The 21714-nt window shown below is 38.3% G+C and overlaps 1 protein-coding gene across 3 annotated transcripts in view; it reads left to right on the top strand.

The window, feature by feature from the left end:
- Positions 1–20825, top strand: part of TMEM45A (transmembrane protein 45A) — a 75131-nt gene extending 54306 nt beyond the window's left edge. For 2 of the 3 annotated variants that reach the window (XM_032150308.2, XM_058438178.1), the window contains exons 2-6: positions 2021–2213; positions 3775–3987; positions 5411–5595; positions 15817–15962; positions 20300–20812. In XM_032150308.2, the coding sequence (XP_032006199.1) occupies positions 2024–2213; positions 3775–3987; positions 5411–5595; positions 15817–15962; positions 20300–20393 (828 nt within the window). In that variant the 5' untranslated portion in view covers positions 2021–2023 and the 3' untranslated portion in view covers positions 20394–20812. Of the gene's footprint in view, positions 1–2020; positions 2214–3774; positions 3988–5410; positions 5596–15816; positions 15963–20299 lie in introns of all 3 variants that reach the window. The other variant, XM_058438177.1, reaches the window with a different exon arrangement.
- The last annotated feature ends 889 nt before the right edge of the window (positions 20826–21714 follow it).

Below are 21714 nucleotides of genomic sequence, written 5' to 3'. Positions count from 1 at the left end.
GAAGGGAAAACTGTGGCACTGAGGGATTAAGTAACTTGCCCAAAGTTATGTAACTAACAAATTATAAAGTTGGTATTCGGACTTAGATAATCCAAATTCAAAGCCCCTTCCCCTAATTTTTAATCCTACTTTTAAAAATAAATATGTCCCCTATCATTTAAGTTATTTGAAAACCTTATTTTCAGTGGCTGTGTAATTTATTTGACATTCTCCTAGTGCTTGTATTTCTATTTATATTTTCAAGATAAATCCCTGCAAGTGGGCTTCCTGTACTAAGAAATATAAAATGTTTAACACTTCTTAAACCAAATACAACTCATTTTCAGAAAAGTTCAAAAAATTTGCAGTCTGTATATACTTTGCAATCCCATATAGAAGTTTTCTCAATCCCATATGATTGCCTAAACCAAAACAGAACTCAGCAACACTGTGATAAAGGTGGTGGTTAAGATAATAAATCAGAGACTTTTAGGGCAGGAAAGAACTCCAGGTTTCATCTAGGCCTGCCTCCTTCTTTTATTAATTAAGATCCAAGGTTAGAAAGGTTAAGAAACATGACACCATTACAGGCATAGTTAGGACAAGGACCTTCACATAGCACTATGTGATACATTGAGCCTGAGACTCTTAGATGGTTTGGACGATTCAAGCGTGTCCTGAAATGACTGCCTGGGGTCGCCACTGAGATAGAAGAGACTTTTAGTATTTGGGTCAGCTTCCGAGTTTCCCCCTGAGTTTCACAGTTGTATCAGAGGGATGGAAGTAACCCAAAGGGGTCTGTCCTGAACTGAGCAGCCCATTATCACCTAGAGATAAAATAAATCTGCTGGGCCAGGGGAAATCCTGAAATCTCCTTTCATGAGTTTCCTTGGACCTGGCCTAGTGTCAGATCCACAAGGGTGATTCTGGACTCTCTTTTCATTATTCTGTTGATGGTATGGTATGTTTCAACAAAGGGCTACTCATGTAATTAAAAACTCACATAATTCTTTTTTTTTTAATAGCAGGGACCAAAAATGGAGGGTATTTCTGTTTATTAACCAGAAGTGACTCCACCATGTGGCAATAATGTAAAAAAAGTTTGCAATTCGATTTGGCTTGATATCTGGCTAGGTGGGGCTAAGGTGTTTTAATAGTAAATCTCAAAGTTTCATTGCCTTAGCACAATAAGGGATTGTTTCTTACAAAATCTGAAGCAGGCTGGTTGATCAGCTTCTGAGTTGCAGATATGCCACACCATGGTTGCCCAGGCAGGAGAAAAGACAGGTAAAGGAGTCGTGTAGACTGCTAACTGACCCAGCTTGGAAAGTGACATGTGCTAGTTCAGCTTATGGTGTATTAGCCAGAACTAAAAACACGGGCCCAATCTAACTGGAGGGAGAGGCTGGGAAAGAGTGGGGAGCAGCACACAGATATCTGATGAACACTAATTGTTTCTTCCGTACACTTGATGCTTGATATTTTGAAATTATCAACCTAAAAGAATGTGTAGGCAATTTCACATCATTTCAAGTTTTAAACATAAAGATAAAACTTTCATATCACTTTCCTTCAGATAGGCTTGAAGGGCCACTGTATGGCGAAGTATATGCTGTGGATGTGAAGAAATCCTTTTGATTTCTGTGTTAAAAATAATGGAACTTTTGCTTAATATTTGTGAGATTTGGGCAAGTGGTCTAACCTCTCTCAATGAGTATCCCTAAAGAAAAAAGGGTAACAATGCTTCATTCATGGGTATGTTGCATAAATTAGGTTGAAGACTGAACATAAAACACTTGACACAGTGCAGAGTACTTGGTAAGTATTCAACAAATGTGAGTTTTTATTTTGTTTTTATTGGTATTATTGATATTGTACTGGTATTTACTACTATGCACAGTAATGTAGGATCCGCAGAATCATCTTCAGTGATGTATCCATAATAATCAGAAGAGAGTGTACTTTATGGAAACAAGTGATGTTTTGTCCAGATTCTGGCAATGAAACATCTTTTATTTTCTGTGTGTTCTTCTATTTGTAGATCATGGGGAATTTCAGAGGTCATGCCCTCCCTGGAACCTTCTTTCTTATTATTGGTCTTTGGTGGTGTACAAAGAGTATTCTGAAGTATATCTGCAAAAAGCAAAAGCGAACCTGCTACCTTGGTTCCAAAACATTATTCTATCGATTGGAAATTTTGGAGGGAATTACAATAGTTGGCATGGCTTTAACTGGTGAGTGGACCATTCTGTCTTCTATTTTTACCTTTTGAGTGTTTTCATATGTAAAATATGAAACAATATAAAATCATGAAATTGCTAAAATGAATTTTTATTCAAAAATATCTCAACACATTCTAATTGTAATTTCTATCTGATACAATTCATTGGGAAGGTAATAATTTACACTTAAACAAAGAGCTATTTCTTAATGAATTAGTCATAGTAGTTAACTTGCCTACCCGGTCAAAGTGAATTTCTTTTCAAGAATTGGTTGGAGCTTCTGAAATAATTTTATATCAATTGTTCTGATCTCTGAAAGAATAAACCCTATCAAAAACCATTTTGCAAATGATGTGAAATTAGTCAAGTTATTATGGAAAAGCTTCAGCAATAAATAATTTCTGATAGGCTGTAGAAGACTTTAGCCTTCTGCACTCATCTTTTTTTCTTGGTTCCTAAATTGGAGAAAGAGATTAGGCCAGATGACTTCTAAGGCCTTTCCTTCCACTGAATCTTCCATATGAAGATTCAGTGAAAATGTTCTGTGTTCTTGAGAGTTCCACTCTAGCCTCTCCATTATAAAAGATAAAATTTCTGATTTTCCCATTAGATTTCTTCATGCTTTATTCATGGCAACAGGTCTTTGCTATGGCATCAAATTACACAGTAACATTTCCAAAGAGGGAAATTTCCTTGCCAAATTCTATAGATTAACAAATAAGGCAGTATCTGTAAGAAAGTTTAACTGTTTGCATACCAGACTGGATCGTCTGCTGTATCTGTCTGGGCTTTCTTTTTTCCTTTTTTTTTTTTTTTTGAGATGGAGTCTCGGTCTATCGGCCAGGCTGGAGTGCAGTGGCATTATCCTGGCTCACTGCAACCTCTGCCTCTGGGGTTCAAGTAGTTGTGCCTCAGCTCCCAAGTAGCTAGGATTACAAGCGCCTGCCACCACACTCGGTAATTTTTGTATGTTTAGTAGAGATGGGATTTCACCATGTTGGCCAGGCTGATTGCGAGTTCCTGACCTCCAGTGATCTGCCTGCCTCGGCCTCCTGAAGTGTTGGGATTACAGGTGTGAGCCACTGTGCCCAGTACTGTCTGGGCTTTCTCAGTTATCATAATTGGAGAAAAGCTGAACTCTGTAGCATTTTTATCTGGTACCAAGCACAACCCTCTACTTTATGGCAGCTACCCAAAGATGTAGTATTTAAGAAGGAAGTAATCAATCCCCATAGGAGTTGTCTCCCAAATTCAAATCTCCAAATAATTCAGGATGTATCTTAGTCATTAGATTGGAATAGGCAGTGGAACTAAGATCATTGGCATTGAAGATCTGAAATAGTTGTTTGATTCAATTGGCTATCTTTGACTAAAACTATTTATTTGAACCAGCATCTGAACTTCCAAAACAAGCCTAAAGTGCCAGTGCTCAGCTGTTAGGGAACAGCTCAGAGAGAAGAATTAATGTCACAAGAGGACATTAGATTGGAATAAGCAATGGACTAGTCCTCCTGCATCTTCTTGAATTCTAGGTAAAGCAGAGTTTCTAAAACTGTGATATGTTTCTTTGCAGGCATGGCTGGGGAGCAGTTTGTTCCTGGAGGGCCCCATCTGATGTTATATGACTATAAACAGGGCCACTGGAACCAACTCCTGGGCTGGCATCATTTCACCATGTATTTCTTCTTTGGGCTGTTGGGTGTGGCAGATATCTTATGTTTCACCATCAGTTCACTTCCTGTGTCCTTAACCAAGTTAATGTTGTCAAATGCCTTATTTGTGGAGGGTAAGTATTAGTGAATATTTTCATGTACATTTCTCTATTAATGAGCATTTATGTAGCCCTTCATATTAATATACTTCTGGCATCTTGTTGCAGCCTTGATTGATAGGGCCATATATCTGGGCCATAATGAAATACTTGGGTGTCCTAGGCAGGGTGCCAAAGATCTACATGCTGTACTGACTCACTCAGTAGAACTGGGCAAACACAACTGTTCAATTGCTATGTTCACATTTCACATCTGTCTCAAAGGACCACTTACAAAGGTTACTCATCTCTGGATTGTTCTGAAGATTATCATTTTTTTTCACTTTTAACAAATGAAAACTGATCCCAGAGTAATAAAGTATGAATACACTGAAATGAGGCAGCCACTCACAGCAGAACAGCTTCCACTATCTACTAATAGGCTTTTTCATATTGATACAGTAATACTCTGCCATTTGATGATAAGTAGGGTCCAAAAAATGCAGTCACATAAAAAATATGGGGTCCTAATTTTGGAAAGTTAATTAAAAACAGTATTTTTTGTTCAGCTGGTCTCCCAGTTATTGTAGGAAGAAAACAAGCATTTAGTGATTTTTTTCATGTATCACACATTGTAAGAAATAGATTGATTATGGCAATAGATAACCACAAATTGATCAGGAGGCAGTCACTTCCTACTCATCTTGCCTCTGGCATCTGAAGATAAGAACTTTTGCCCATACCTCTTGGGAACAAGGGCTGGATAAACGATGGATGTCAACAACTAATAGCCCGGTTCTCATTATCTCAGGGGGTTACTGTATTTTGAATGAACATCTTTTCTCTTTGTCTTCATGAAAAAGATGAAGTTGGAATCTCTCTATGGGATGAAGAAATGCAGTTATTTACTACTTCTTGGGAGCTTCCAGAGCATGTTCTTATATCTGTCAAAATCCACCCATGTGTTTGCCTCCTCCAATGGACTGAATTCCTTAAGGCGATGCTTTGACTTATTCATCTGTGTGCTCATCTGAATTATTGCACTTGCCATGCTTACTGTTCTTTGTCCTGCTTAGAAGATGCTTTGAAATATTTTCATCTTATGGAGATTCCAACTTCATCTTAATCCTTTTCATTTAGATAAAGAGGAAAAGATATTCATTCAAAAATACAGTTAACACCCTGAGATAATGAGAATCCATTCGTTGAAAATGTCACAATATGTTAGAGAGAGAATAAAGGTCAGGGAAAGCAAAAAGAGGGTTAGATTTCAAAGATTCTATTCTAATGAGGTGGTGATGTCTCCAAAAATGCAGTACTGTGGGCATCAGTGGGCACCTGCTCTTTTGGACAAATGTGCGTATGCGTAAAATTCTGTCTACAGAGAGAGAGGGAGAGAGAGAAACAGTGGGTGGTCCTTGGTTCCACTGAAAAAGACAATCTGTTTTTTCCCCATCAGCTTTTATCTTCTACAACCACACTCATGGCCGGGAAATGCTGGACATCTTTGTGCACCAGCTACTGGTTTTGATCGTCTTTCTGACAGGCCTCGTTGCCTTCCTAGAGTTCCTTGTTCGGAACAATGTACTTCTGGAGCTATTGCGGTCAAGTCTCACTCTGCTTCAGGGGAGCTGGTTCTTTCAGGTGAGTTGGGGCCTCTAGTTAAGGTACTTGGACTCTTTGCTTGTAACTTCTCTGTTTAGTTGATGAGGCAGTTTGCTCTAGACCCCAGAGACTTCCCTCCAATGTACTGCCTGTAGTAAGATCATGGGCCTCTGAGAAGTGATGTTTCTTTGAATGTCCCAATAGCCCTGATGGCAGAATTGTCAGAGCAGCTGGGAAGTGGTGCATGCACAACTTCATCACACACCTGGACATCCATTATGTAGGAACTCCGAGCCGATGCTTTTAGTTAGAAGCAGTTCCTGACACTAAAGCAGCTTATAGCATAATAAGCTTAAGAAATACATAGAAGGCAGAAAAGAGAGCAAGCTATTATTTATTGAGAAATAACTATATGTTGGCTACTGTACCAAACTTTTATATATACATTGTTTTATTTTTTCCTTGCAACAGCCTGGAATTCAGGCATTATCATCATCAATTTACAGATAGGAAGACTCGGAGAGACCAAGTCTCATACAATAACGCAGCTAGGATCTAAATTTGGATTCGTCTGACCCGAGGCCCCAGGCTTTTTCCATTTTAAGCTGTTAACTCTTTAACCTTGATGTGTTGTTGAAAGCATGAATTCCAATCAGTAAACACACACTTTTTAGAGACTGACGAATCATAATCCAACATGCATACATATCTGTAAACAAAGTCTAGGATGGAAGGTGAATTTTGGTTTAATCAGGCAAGACTTCTTAGAAGAGATTTTTAGTCACCAGAGAACACAGATTTGGGATAATGAGGTTATTTTAGAGATTTGTATTGCACATGAGGAGTGATAAAAAGCAATGGTAGGTGAGGGGGAGAGAAACATCATGGTCAAATGGGACAGAAAAGATGTAATATTTAAGCATGTAAGAAAGCAGAAAGGCTGTTGGAGCAAAGGCCAGTAAAGGGGGGCTAGATCCAAGGGTTATTTTAATGGAAAAACTTCATAGAAAAAAAAAACAACTAACAAATACTCTATAATGTAATAAAGCTGATAATAGGTGAATTTAATTATATAAAATATTACACAAAATATCTCTTGCTTGGAATGTTTTACTATATACATGTGTTCCTATTCAAAATAAAAATAGATGGAAAAAATTTTAAAAGAGATGACTTCTGGTTAAGATGACTTCTGGTCAAGATGACACAGTTTATCTACAGTGTATCTTGTCTGCTCCTGACATAACAATGACAGATAAAATAAAATAAAATAAAAAACCTAGAAAATTGGAAACAAAATTTTAAAAATAAATTTAAACAATAAAGTAGAAAACACTAACTGCAATGACATACAAGCAAAACATACAAAAACAGGCCAAAGAAACCTGTGGGCTGGATGTAGAACAGAAATGCAGAGCAAGAGTGGAGCTGAGCCTGCAGGCCCAGAGCAGACGGTGATGGTTTTTTGGCTCCAGTGGAACTAAAAGAAAGTAAAAGGACTCCTTTCAAGGTGGAGGATGAAACCAGGCTTTTGGGACTCTTTGATTGTGTTTTTTATAGATTCTATATTCCTAATGGTTTTTCATCTGATTGATCTCTCACTTTCTAATAGAAGTCTGTTGAAGTTTTATATTACAGGTCTGGATTTGTCCATTTCTTCTTATGTTCGTTTTTTGCTTTGTTGTAAGGCTGTTTTCTGCTTCTCTCTCTATTTTTTTTCTTTTTTTGAGTTAGATGCTGATCTCATTTATTTTCAATCTTTCTTGTTTTAAAATAAATGCATTTAAACAAATACATTTGCCTGCACACTGCTAGAGCTGCCTTCCATAAGATTTGATGTGTTAGTTTGTAGTTTTTTGATGTGTTGATGTAGTTTTCACTGTTGGGTAATTTTGAATGTTATTTCCATGTGCTTCTCTCTTTAATTTATGAGTTATTTAGGAGTACACTTTTAAGTTTCCAAAAATATTCTTTTTTTCTTACTATTTATTTCTAATGTAATTGTTTTACCGTCAGGGAATGTGTTCTCTTTGTAATGTGTTGAGACTTCCTTTGGAACACGGCCCAATGTCAGTGGTTGTAAATGATCCATGTAGTCAAAAGGAAAGCATATCCTCTTTGTTTTGTTTAGGAGTCCTCATATATTTACTAGATCAAGTTTGTTAAAAAGCTAAATATTCAAATAAAGAAAGGCAGGAGAAGAGGGGAAACCCCAAGAGAGCGGAATTATAAACATAAGAGCAGAATTAATGAAATTAATGGGTGTTCAGTTAGTAATGACTAATTAATGTCTAGGATCTGAAGGAGGAAGCTGTGGGTTATACCTCAACTGGGAATAGGTTGGCTTAGTGTTGCCCCTTTTGGCAGACAAATGTTTTCATATTTCCCCCAAAAGCTTTTCTAAGGAAGAGATTAATGTCTTTGGGCATAAATCCATGATTATTTAGAAAATTTTTCATCTACTGATATGTCTAGACTAGACTGTTTCCTTTTTCCTGGTGGTCAGCCTAAATAATGTCTGCAGCCTTAAAGAAAAATGAACATTTAATACCAGTGCAAACACACTGGCAGGAAATGAAGGTTTAGCCATAGTGACACTCCCACTACTGCACCCCTCTGAAACAAAAATGTCTAGAAACTTAGGTGAATATATTATGCTTCCAGTTGGTGAGTGTGGTATATGAATGTTTACAGCAAAAAACGCTGTCTTAAGCTAACAATATTATGTCGTGACTTGCTTTTCACCATATTACCATATTTTTTCTCACTACTTCTCCATAAATGGTTAATATGTTAATACTTGTGTATGAACTGTGTATAGAGGGATTAGATAAAACATCCACCTAGGCTCTTGGAACCATAAGTATGGAGATGTGAACTGAAGGAAACCAATACTCCGATTGGCCACTTTTTTATCACACACATATAAATGATTGGGTAGTAAGTAAATGGAGAGGGAATTTCCCTTCCAACTTATTAGCAATGCTTTCTTTCTTGAACCACATCACAGTCAAAAATGTTTTCTCAATAACCTAGCCACATCATGCAATTTAAAAAAGAAAAAAAAGTCCTGCAAGCCCCTTTATTCCATGAATCATGTTTTCCCTGTGTCTCTGTGTGGGAGAATATCTCCAAAGCTCCCTTTGCACCTTCTCATTCCCAAGCTCCCTCCAGTCATCCTCACCGCCCAGGTGCGGGGGCAATCAGGGAATGAGGAAGCTGCTCCTGCTGTCTTTGCTTCTTGTTTTTTTGGACAGTTGCTTCCACTGTATCTCCCAGCTACACTAATCCCCACAGGGATTCCTCCCATGACTGCACAGATCCTGAGACCAAACGAAAGCTCAGCCTTTGTTTTGCCTTTATGAAGGACAAAAGTTCATTTTTAAATGAAAAAAAGGCCCAACTAAGCAGTAATGCTTTGAGGTCTGATGCGGCAGCAGATCAAACATTTGCTTAGGCTTTTAGTGTTGAAATAAATGATTGGATAATCAGATAACAACAGGAAATTCAGACTTCGTTATAGGAAATCAGCCCCAGGTTTATTGCCTATTAGAGAACATAATTATTTACATTTGAAATGTGATACTAATGAAGCTTAAACTAGTCAAAACAAGATGTTCAAGAATGGCATACAAGTTATAGCAAGAAAAACTTTTTTTTTTTTGCAGGTTGAGGTTTTTTTGGAATTTTATAAAAGGAAACAAATTAAGACAACAAATAAAAGTGTGGTTTATGTATGTAAAGGAGGATTTAATGAGTTGTGGCAGTTTCTAGCCTTAGTTTGGGGTTTCAGCTTTCCTAATTTATTTGTGTTTGGCCTAGAATGACTATGGAGTGTTTCTATGGCTTTCACTGTAGTCACATCGGTTAACTCTGTTCAGTGGCCTCAGTCAAATCTTTAGCTTTCAGCATTAGACTCTGCGGGTGCTAAAGAGATTGGCGACGAGAAGGGCTCCAAATTTCTCTTCTCCTGATGTGAACAGCAAAAAGTTTGGTAGGATTAATGATGCGTAATGGAGGTGACTTGAGATTTTATTTTGGAGGCTCCAAAAAGCAATTATGAATATGGCATGTAGTGACAAGTCCCTGGGCCTGCAGTTTAGACCAACCTGAATCTGTATGCTAGCTTTACCACACTAATTATATGAATCACCATAGATAATATGTTCTGTGCCGTTAGGCTTACTCCTCCAACTATAAAATAGAAATATTAATAATATCTCATGGGGTTATTGGGAAAAATATATGCTATAATTTGACAATGCATGCTGTCCTGAGGAGAGGGCTGCTAATTCCAGAGGAAGGGGAGCAGAGGAAGCTTCCAGAAGAAGGTGAAAGACGGAAGAGAGTCACCAATGTGTCCAGGCTTAAGGTTTAGGGCAAGTGATACCCTTTTGCTTATTTTGAACTCAACTGTTGTCTTAGTTTCCTAGGGCTGTAATAACAGATCCCCACAAATTGGGTGACTTACAAGAGAAATTTATTCTTTTACTCTTCTGGAGACCAGAAATCTGAAATCAAGGTTTTGGCAGGGTTGGTTTTTTCTTGGGGTCCAGAGGGAGAATCTGTCCCATGCTGATCTCCTAGCCAACTGCCAGCCATCCTTGGCATTCCTTGGCTTGTGGCAGCAAGACTTCATTCTCTGCCTTTATTATCACAAGATATTCTTCCTGTATTTCTTTGTTTTCCTATGTCTTCATATGGCCTTCTTATAAGGATGTCAGTGTTTGGGTTTAGAGCCAACTCTAATCTAGTATGACTTCACCTTAACTTGATTACATCTGCAAATACTCTGTTTCCAAATACAATCACATTCAGAGATACTGGGATTTAGGACTTCAACATATTGGCAGACACAGTTTAACCCACTACAAATGCTAACCCTTATCTCTGGGAGCTGGAGCAGATCACTTCCCAACCTGGGGTGGGCAGGTCATGTAGATGGCATTGGAGGAATGTTGGCAGGACTGATGGATGGGATCTGGAGGGCTAGTCCATAGCTCTTAACACTCATCTTCCCTAAAATTCTCCTTTCTACACAGAATTTTTCTGTCAATTTCCATGAATTTGTTGTAAGAGGAAGGCATGAGACCCCAGCTTAGATAACTGGACCTTTGAACTGGGAGTTGACTATGTGACTCGATTTTCTCTCTTGTTATTCCAAACAGTGAACATAGAGGACCTAGAAATTCTTGCCTTCTTCCAGGGGCTTCAGGGACCTGGGCTCTGGTCACTTTGCCTCCCACAGTGAGCTTTCCTAGCAGTATATAAAAGGGGTATTGCAAAACACTGATATGCCCAAAGCAACAGTCTAACCAGCAGGGTGGCATTTTCCACCTGCAGTTTCTGAGTATTGTGAGCTCATACCTCTAACTTAATGACTGATGTATCTTCTTCCAGAGATGTTGACACATCTTGCCTTTAGAATATATCCTTGTTCTAATGCAGAGGCCCCAGCCCTTGGTGGGTGAGGCACAGCGGCAGTGATGCAAACGTTTTTGCAGCTGTTTGGGGATGGAGAGGCAAGGGTGTGCATTACTTAATTCTCCTGTCTCTACAATAGACAATAACTGTATTCTGTCTCCTAGGATATAAAGAAGGGAAAAAGGAAGTTATTATAAAGTACCTTGCTAATTTCAACTAATAAGGTATTTTGGGAAAATGTATGACTCTGACATTTGTTGACAAATAAAATGCATTGGGCCAGGACAAAAATAGAAAACCTTGGTTGGATTGCTCTACTTGGTCAGGAAGGTAAACTGAATGATGAATCAACGGAGACTGCATGCTTCCACTCATGTTTGCCATTTAGGAATACAGGCCTAATGTTGCCGGATAGTTGTATTTTTACAAAAAAGCTGAAAATGCAAACTTTTGTGTAATGTTTCCTAATTTTTTTAAGTGTTGGCAACTAAAGCAAATTATTATTATTGTTTTTTTTTTCTTTGAGACAGAGTCTCACTCTGCGGCCCAGGCTGTGGGCCAGGAGTGCAGTGGCACGATCTCAGCTCACTGCCACCTCCACCTCCCGGGTTCAAGCGATTCTTCTGCCTCAGTCTCCCAAGAGCTGGGATTATAGGCACGTGCCACCAGGCCTAGCTAATTTTTTGTATTCTTAGGAGAGATGGGGTTTCACCATGTTGCACAGGCTGGTCTCAAACTCTTGATTTCAGCTGATCCACCTGCCTTGGCCTCCCAAAGTGCTGGGATTACAGGTGTGAGCCACCACACCCGGCCGCAAATTATTGTTTTAAATGTGCAGGCCAGACAAAGCATGTCTGGGAATTAGAGGTGTGGCTCAAGGGCCAACAGTCTGTCATTTGTGTTTTATGGTAATATAGTGCCATGTCCTCATGGGACCGCCTTCCATCTCAATACTGATTGTTCAAACCATATCAGAACTGCTGAGATGACTCAAACTGATCTTGTTATCCAGGTCACTGTCCTTCATATTGCCCCATATGGAAAGGCTACATGGTGAAAACAGTATGGGTGGGAGAAAGAACATGGAGTTTTTGGAGCCAGAAACTACTGGTTTGGACCCCTACCATAGTCATTCAGCCATTTTCTAATACTAGGGGAAGTTGTTGAAGTCCTTGAGTTCCAATCTTTTCCTATGACATACAAGAATGATGATGTCTTCTTCTTGAGGTTGTTTCAAGGGCTAAGAATTATTGTGACATTTATGTACATGAGTGAGGATTATGTGACAAGCACATGGTGGTACCGCCACCAGTAGAAATGGAAGTTCTCTTTCCAATTAAAGGGAATCCAGAAATGGGAACAAGTGATTAAGGCACAAATCTTAGTTTTCCCTGACTTACTCTAATTATTTGAAATTTCAAACAGAAATGGAATTAATGTTTTATTCAATGTTGCACATGAAGTGTTTTTTTTTTCTTGTAACATTCATTTATTAGATGTGTAATCATGGGCAAATCACTAAATCACCCAATTTTATTATCTAGATAATAAGGATAATAATACATTAAAATGAGGGTAATAGTACATCCTTGAAAAGGGCCATGGCAAGGAGACACCTAAGCACTGTAACTGACATGTAGTCAGCCAATACGTGGCAGACATTTGTAGGATTATCCATTATTTTGTCTTGGTTTTGAATTTCATTTAGTTCTAGAAACCTGAAATACATTCATCCATTTATCTATTATCTCTCTATCTACTTATTGTTTATTAGGATAAAACTCTCATGACATAATATTAACATTTTTAAAGTATACAATTTAGTGGCATTTAGTATGTACACAATGTTGTGCCTCCATCACCTCTATCTGTTCCAAAACATTTTCATCACCCCGAAAGGAAACCCTGGGCCCATAAAATAGTCACTCTCCCTTCTCTCCTCCTAGCCCCCCAGTACTACTGGTGTGCTTTCTGTCTCTATGAATATTTGTCTAGTCTAGATATTTTATGTAATCAGAATCATAATATATGTGAACTTTTGCGTCTGGCTTCTTTTACTTAGTATAAATGTTTTCAAGTTTCATCCATGTTGTTGCATGCACTTCATTCCTTTTATGGTTGATCGATAGTCCATTGTATGAGTATGCCGCATTTTGCTTATCCATCATCAGTTTTCGAATATTTGGGTTGTTTTCATCTTTTGACTATTATTAATAGTTCTACTATGAACACTGGTGTACAAGTTTTCTTTGTATACCTATTTTCAATTCTTTTGGGTAGAAATGGAATTGCCAGGTCATATGGAATTCTATATTTAACTTCCTGAGGAATTGCAAAACTGTTACCACAGTAGCTGCAGAATGTTATCCCAGTAAAAACTTTGATAGATAGATAGATAAATGGATGAATGTATTTCAGGTTTCTAGAACTAAATGAAATTCAAAACCAAGATAATATTATGGATAATCCTACAAATGTCTACCATATATTGGCTATGTGTCAATTTCAGTGCTTAGGCCTTTCCTTGCAATGGCACTTTTCGAGGATATATTATTATCCTCATTTTCATGTATTATTATCTTCATTATCCAGATAATCAAGATTATCCATTTTACATTCCCATCAGCAATATATAAGGATTTCAATTTCTCCATATCCTCACCAATATTTGTTATTATTATTATTATTATTGCCAGCCTAATGAATAAAAAATGGTATCTCATTGTGGTTTTGATTTGCATTCCCCTGATGAACAATGGTATCAATCATCTTTCATGTGCTTATTGACCATTTGTATATTTTCTTTGGGGAAATGTTTCTTGAAGTCCTTGGCCCATTAAAATTTTTTTTTGTTGAGTTTTAGGAATTCTTTTTATATTCTAGATATAATCTCTTATCAGATATATGATTTGCAAATATTTTCTCTCATGCTGTGAGTTGTCTTTTCATTTTCTTAATAGTGTCCTTTGAAGCACAAAAGTTAATTCTGATGAAGTCCAATTTATCTGTTTTTTTCTTTGGTTGGTGGTGCTTTTGGTGTCATAGCTTAAAAAGAATAACAAATTGCAAGTGATGAAGTTTTCTCCCTGTTTTCTTCTAGGAATTTTGTGGTTCTAGCTTTCATATTTAGGTCTTTAATCCATTTTGAGTTAATTTTATATATATAAATTTTATATATGAGTTAATTTTATATATGAGGTAGGGGTCCAAATTCATTCTTTTGCATATGAATACCTGGTTATCTCAGCACCATTTGTTGAAGAGACTGTTCTTTCTGTATTGAATGGCTTTGGCACCCTTGTCAAAAACCAATTGACCATAGACATATGAGTTTATTTCTGGACTCTCAATTTTATTTCATTGATCTAAATGTTTATCATTATGCCAGTACCACACTGTTGTTCTGGATTACTGTAGTTCTGTAGTATTGAAGTCCTCCAACTTTCTTTTTTAAGGTTGTTTTGGTTATTCTGGATCCTTTGCAACTCCATAAGAATTACAGGATCAGCTTTTTCTATTTCTGCAAAAAAAATAAAAAAATAAAATAAAATAAAATAAATAAAAAAATTAGAATTTTGATGGCAATTGTATTGAATGTGTATATTGCTTTGAGTGGTATTGCCATCTCAACAATATTAAGCTTCCAGTCTATGAATATGAGATAGCTTACCATTTATTTAGGTCTTCTTTGATTTCTTTCAACAATGTTATGCAGATTTTGGTGTACAAGTCTTAAACCTCTTTGATTAAATTTATTCTTAAAGTATTTTATTCTTTTTAATGCTATTGTAGATGGAACTGTCTTCTTTTCCTTTTTTTTTTTTTTTGAGATGGAGTCTCGCTTTGTGGCCCAGGCTGGAGTGCAGTGGTGCAATCTCAGCTCACTGCAAGCTCAGCCTCCCAGGTTCACGCCATTTTCCTGCCTCAGCCTCCCGAGTAGCTGGGACTACAGGCGCCCGTCACCACGCCCGGCTAATTTTTTTGTATTTTTAGTAGAGATGGGGTTTCACTGTGTTAGCCAGGATGGTCTCGATCTCCTGACCTCGTGATCCACCCGCCTCAGCCTCCCAAAGTGCTGAGATTACAGGCGTGAGCCACCATGCGTGGCCACAACTGTTTTCTTAATTTTATTTTTGAGTTCATTGCTTTTGTATAGAAATACAACTGTTTTGCATATTGATTTTGTATCCTGCTACTATGCTGAACTCATTTATTAGCCCTAATAGTTTTTTAATGGATTTTTAAAGGAATTTCTATGTATAAGATCATGTCATCTGTGAATGTAGACATTTTTGCCTCTTTCTTTCTAGTATGGATACCTTTTATTTTTCTTAATGGCTTAATTACTCTAGCTAAATCTTAGCTTAATTGCTCTAGCTAAGATTTTCAGTACAACATTGAATAGAAGTGTGAAAGCAGACATCCATGTCTCGTTCCTGATATTAGGGGGAAAGATTTTAGTCTTTTACCATTAAATATAATGTTAACTGTGGGCATTTATTTATTTTAAAAACTTTTTGTACTCCAATTTTGAAATAACAGAGTGAAACTGTACAACGTAGAAACCCAAGACATTCTCTTAAAGTCCAGACATTCCTAGCTTTGATGACTGTTTATATTTTGAAAACTGATTATTAAATGTCCTTTTAAAACTTTTATGAAAATATGACATATTAGAGACTCTCTATAGGCAGCAAAACCTGATGTTTTATCTGTTACATCTTAGATAATTGGAGTTAACTTAGTTATTTACCTTGGAAGCAAGTATTTTGAAATGCACCATTTTTGGGAATGTGGTTGGTTATTTTAATATATGCTTTTTGTTCTAAATTACAGATTGGATTTGTCCTGTATCCCCCCAGTGGAGGTCCTGCATGGGATCTGATGGATCATGAAAATATTTTGTTTCTCACCGTATGCTTTTGTTGGCATTATGCAGTAACCATTGTCATCGTTGGAATGAATTATGCTTTCATCACCTGGTAAGTTAGCAATTTCTGTTAATTGAAGTTCTGTTCCTTGGTATGTGATTATCAAGACTCAGTGATATTGAATTTAAAATTCAAAAGGGGATTTCATTCCTTATCATCCCATAAGACAGGGTAGCATAGCAGAATATTATCTGCAAACACAAAAAATTCCCAGTAAAAAGAATAAATGCTGGTTTGCCTCTGCTGTGCCTTTGATGCTCACATTACCTTTCATCACACTCCTCTGTGCCTCCATGTCTCCACATATGCTATTTCCTCTTCTCTCTTCTGAATGGTTTCCCTCACCCTGCACTGCCTATAGTGAGTCCTTCATTTACCGATGTGTAGATACTTCAATTATAGCACTTCTTAAGCTTCGAGTCCTTTTTTGACCAACTTGTGTGTGTTCCATTAAATGTAGGTGTCTGCCTAATTTGATATTGACTAATATTTCTAAAAGTCATTTTATATAATTTTTTATAAGAACCCCATTTTTTGTAGGAACCCCAGTATAATGTTTCATAAGTGGGTAAGAAGCAGTAGAACAGAGTTATAGGAACACATATTTTTAGCTGCACTATTTATCAGCGGTATGACTTTGGGCCAATTACTTAACCACCTTAAGTACTAGTTTTGTTGTTTGTAAAATGGGGAAATAATAAGACCTAAATGAGATCAAGTATTTAAGCTTAGGACATAATAAGAGCTCAATAAATATTATTGTCTTGTTGTTCTTCCTCTTGTTATTCTTCTCCTCCTTCTCTTCTTCCTTATTCCTCTTTGGTATAAAAAAAATGAATGTGATATGGACCCTACCCATGAGGAATTTTTAGTCTTATAATTAGGACTAAATTAGGGAGATGCACAATGAAAATACAGTGCAATAAACAGAAATAGTAGAAGAAAAAAGCACTCTTGGAGTTTAGGGGAGGCCTCTTTACAATTGAGAATGAAGCTACAGCTTGAAGGATGAGCAGGAATAGAAAGGGGTGATAACAGTTCCTTTCTTTAAGGTGGTTAATGCTGAACCACAATTGGCTTGGCTGGTCTCAGTGACCAGGCATGAAGACTCCAGCACCTAATCCTTCAGACTTCAGTGCTGATTGAAATGTTCTGTATCTACAATGTCTAATATGGTAGTCACTAGCTATTGAGCACTTAAAATGTAGCTCGTGCCACATTAATTTTATTAATTTAAATATCCATATATGTGTGGATAGTGGCTATTGTATTGGACGCTACACATCTAGCAGGTTCTCCGATTCCTAACATGCAGTAGTTACTGCTAGGCCCAGTGAGGTCCCAGCTAGAACCAACTTTCCACCCTTCTCTTTAGACATGGGCCCCAAGTCACCCCTCCTGCTCTGTGCTTCTTTGTGCCTCATTGCTGAAGCAGCTCTGGTGCTGGGGCACTGGATGAAGAAATCATTCCTTTGTCTAGCTCTCAGCTATCTCTGTTCAGCTGCAGGTCAGCCCACTTTGATCTATAGTTGCTTCATTCTAGAGGTCTAGGTGCTTTGGGTACTAGAAAATTCCACCTTCTCATTCTGTTAGCCCCATTCAGTTCCTCCAAGGCATGTGCATGTGCTCCTTGTCAAGGCTGGCTCTGCCATTGAGTGAAACTTGGCTTCTCCCCTGTTGTTCTAGGCTGACTTCTGGGCCTCATCTCCTTAGGGGCTGGAAAGCCTTCAAGATCAGTGCCAGCATCCAAGGAAACGCCCTTCCTCATGTCAGCTCCCCTCCAGAGCCAAAAGAAGACTACTGTCTCTTCCTGTTTCAAAAACCTTCAGACCCCAATGGGCCTCTTATCCACTTATAGTACTCTGGAGACTGGACACTCCATTTTTTATTTTCCAACCTTCCCCTCTACCTAGGGGAAGAGAAGATTATCCTAATCTTTCTGACCATGCAGTTCCCTCCACCTGGCATATTCACATTAAATGCACGCCTTTTCTATGAAAACTTCTGTGATGACTCTAGCTCTTGCTCATCTCCCTTTAAGAGTTTTTACAGCCCATCGTCTTCACCATGCATTTTAACAATTGGGATCTCTCTTGTGATGTTCACTATTAGCTCATGTGGGTTAGTCTTATCTACTGGCTAGATTGTGTCTCCTTGAGTTGGAGACCCTTTCCATATTTCCCACACCTCTTGGCACACTGCCAAACATATAGTAGATCCTCAATAAACCCTTGTTTGCTGTTTTAATAGATAATAGATCTATGTTGCAGAGCTATTTAAATATAGGCTTCATTTGTTTTGAAATCATGTTTTATATGCTTTTCAGTTTTGCTCTCATATTGCTCTTGAAAAGTTAAGACCAAGGGTTAAATTTTCTGATATATTTTTATATAAACTTAAGCAATAGCTTAAGTTAGTTCCACAGAAGTATTTCAAAAACCCCTCTCAGAGCACAAGTAAAGCCATTACATATTGATACAGGCAGGCTAGACCTTCATCAGAAAAATATGGCAGAAAATAAGGGTAAAGATGCAGGTAGACTGGTGAAGTTTTTCATTTGTGAAGAATGATATTGATGATTTGGCTTATCAAATTGGTTTGCATATTCCTATGTATTTCTGGGAGTTAACTATGCTTTATTGATATTGTCACAGCACAATGCCTTTATAATAATGATGCACAGGAAAAGCTTTGCCTAGTTCTTGTGACATACTCTTTCTCACATCAGAGAAGTGGAGAGCCTGCTGAGCTTCAGCTGCTAATCAGTGTCACATCTTCCAGTGTCAAAAATTATAATCCCTGCTTCCCCCAGGCCTATGGATTCTTTTTTTTTTTTGAGATGGAGTCTTGCTCTGTTGCCCAGGCTGGAGTACAGTGGCATGATCTCAGCTCACTGCTACCTCCACCTCCTGGACTCAGAAGATTATCTTGCCTCAGCCTCTTGAGTAGCTGGGATTACAGGCATGTGCCACCATGGCCAGCTAATTTTGTATTTTTAGTAGAGACAGAGTTTTGCCATGTTGGCCAGTCTGGTCTTGAACTCTTGACCTTAGGCCATCTGCCCACCTTGCCTCCCACAGTGCTGGGATTATAGGTGTGAGCCACCACGCCTGGCCCAGATTCTCTTAAACTATGAAAACAGTCACCAGGATGGAGGGTACTTCTTTGAGCTTCTTAATTCATCATGGCAGAGGCATCACATGCAGTTGAACAGCTTGTCCCCTACACAGAAACTCCCCCTGGAAGGAGCTAGTAGCAGAAAGTAGGGGCTGAATTTAGCCCACACTTGACATGGGCCTTGACTTGGGCTGCCAACCCTAGAGGCAGGCTTCATGCACTTCCTTTATATGATATAGCACCTGTTTGCAATATACAGTTGGATGTGGCTTTTATGGAGAAACTCAACTGAGCTTGGTTTAATCTGGGCTTGCCACAGCCCAGCGATTCTCTTAATTGTTTTAGAAATGGTCAAAGTTGCCTGGGCACAGTGGCTCATGCCTATAATCCGAGCAATTTGGAAGGCTGAGGCGGGCAGATCACTTGAGTTCAGGAGTTCGAGACCATCCTGACCAACATGGTGAAACCCCTTATCTACTAAAAATATAAAAAAATTGGCCGGGCGCGGTGGCTCACGCCTGTAATCCCAGCACTTTGGGAGGCCGAGGCAGGTGGATCACGAGGTCAGGAGTTCAAGATCAGCCTGGCCAAGATGGTGAAACCCTATCTCTATTAAAAATACAAAAAAATTAGCTGGACGTGGTGCTGGGTGCCTGTAATCCCAGCTACTCGGGAGGCTGAGGCAGAGAATTGCTTGAACCTGGGAGGCAGAGGTTGCAGTGCGCTGAGATCGTGCCACTGCGCTCCAGCCTCCAGCCTGGACAACACGGCAAAACTCCATCTCAAAAAAAAAAAAAAAAAAAAAAAAATTAGCTGGGTGTGATGATACATGCCTCTAATTCCAGCTACTCAGGAGGCTGAAGCAGGAGGATTGCTTGAACCGGGGAGCAGGTGATGTAAACTAAGTAAGAGCCACCACACTCCAGCCAGGATAACAGAGAGAGAATCTTTCTCATAAAAAAAAAAAAAAAAAAAAAAGAAAGAATAGAAAAAGAAAAAAAGAAAAAGAAATGATCAAAGTTATCTTCTGATGCCTAATTAAACAATGATGCAATACATTGGAAAGCCACATTGTATCTGTTTACTTATACCCTGCTTTAATCCACAAAAATTTTCAGGCAGCTCCAAAGCCAAATAAAAGTAATTTTCCTTTTTGTGTTGCCTTCCCCAGTTGCCCAAATAATCTAGACTTTGTGGTATAATAGGTGCATATTGCTCTGGGTTTCTATTTTAAACACCGTCTAACTTGAGATGCTTTTCTTTCTCCTCAGGTTGGTTAAATCTAGACTTAAGAGGCTCTGCTCCTCAGAAGTTGGACTTCTGAAAAATGCTGAACGAGAACAAGAATCAGAAGAAGAAATGTGACTTTGATGAGCTTCCAGTTTTTCTAGATAAACCTTTTCTTTTTTACATTGTCTTTGTTCTTGGTTTTGTTTCTTGATCTTTTGTTTGGAGAACAGCTGGCTAAGGATGACTCTCAGTGTACTGTTTGCATTTCCAATTTGGTTAAAGTATTTGAATTTAAATATTTTATTTTTAGCTTTGAAAAATATTTTGGGTGATACTTTCATTTTGCACATCATGCACATCGTGGTATTCAGGGCTAGAGTGATTTTTTTCCAGATTATCTAAAGTTGGATGCCCACACTATGAAAAAAATATTTGTTTTATTTGCCTTATAGATATGCTCAAGGTTACTGGGCTTGCTACTATTTGTAACTCCTTGACCATGGAATTATACTTGTTTATCCTGTTGCTGCAATGAGAAATAAATGAATGTATGTATTTTGGTGCAGACACCTGAAATCTTGTTTTGTTATTTAGCTACACTCCTCCTTTATATCATGCAGAAGCTGCAGGACACAGAAATCCTTTTTTGTGAGACATCACTATAGCACCTGAGTTCTTCACAGGGAATAGTAGGCCAGAAGTCTTCCTAGGGTGTGTGATCTTTCAGAGAAGATAAAAGGGATGATCCCTAGGACACATGGTTGCAAAGCCATGAGAGACTGGGAAAGGAGGACTGGGGTGTTGTCCATAAAAGTAAAAAGTCATCACGCACCATAGCATGGCCACCACACCATCCCCTCTGTTACAATAGGTGAAAGGTTAAAACGAGGAAAAGCCTTTTATGGAATGCTTGGGTAAAAGTCAGAACTCTTACCTAGTCTGTGACCTAAATAGCCCCCCGGTGGAGAGTCAAGAAATCTTGTTTCTGATTCTGGCTCTACCATTAACCAGCATTTAGGTCTCTGGCAATCACCATGTCCTTCTCTCTAAAGTAAGGAATTGCATTGAATGAACCATGGGGCTCTTCCGGTTGTCACATTTTAAGAATCTAGAAATGGAAGCATATGGAAAGCAATTAGGTTGGTGCAAAAGTAATTGTGGTTATTGCCATTGAAAAGAATGTCTTTTCTTCACTGTCAACCTAATAATTTAGTACAATGTTAGTCACAAAGACCAGTATTTTCTATGAGAGAAAAGGAAGGAGGATTGCATGAATCCTTGAGGGATGACCCAAACCTGGAGGAAAGGAGGCAGCCTTGTGCACAGCTAGAGCTGAAATGTGGTCAACTAAGTCATGAAGGCTCCCTAGCTTTCTACAAGCACTGGCAAGTCCAGAAGGCTGCCTAGTCTCATACGTGTCACAGTGACATTAAAGAGTCAGGTGAGCAGATTCTTC

This window comes from Hylobates moloch, unplaced genomic scaffold (assembly GCF_009828535.3).
Source record: "Hylobates moloch isolate HMO894 unplaced genomic scaffold, HMol_V3 SCAFFOLD_4, whole genome shotgun sequence".
NCBI classification, from domain to species: Eukaryota; Metazoa; Chordata; class Mammalia; order Primates; family Hylobatidae; genus Hylobates; species Hylobates moloch.
Note: the sequence above shows the minus strand (reverse complement) of the source record. Positions and strands in the feature narration are given on the sequence as shown.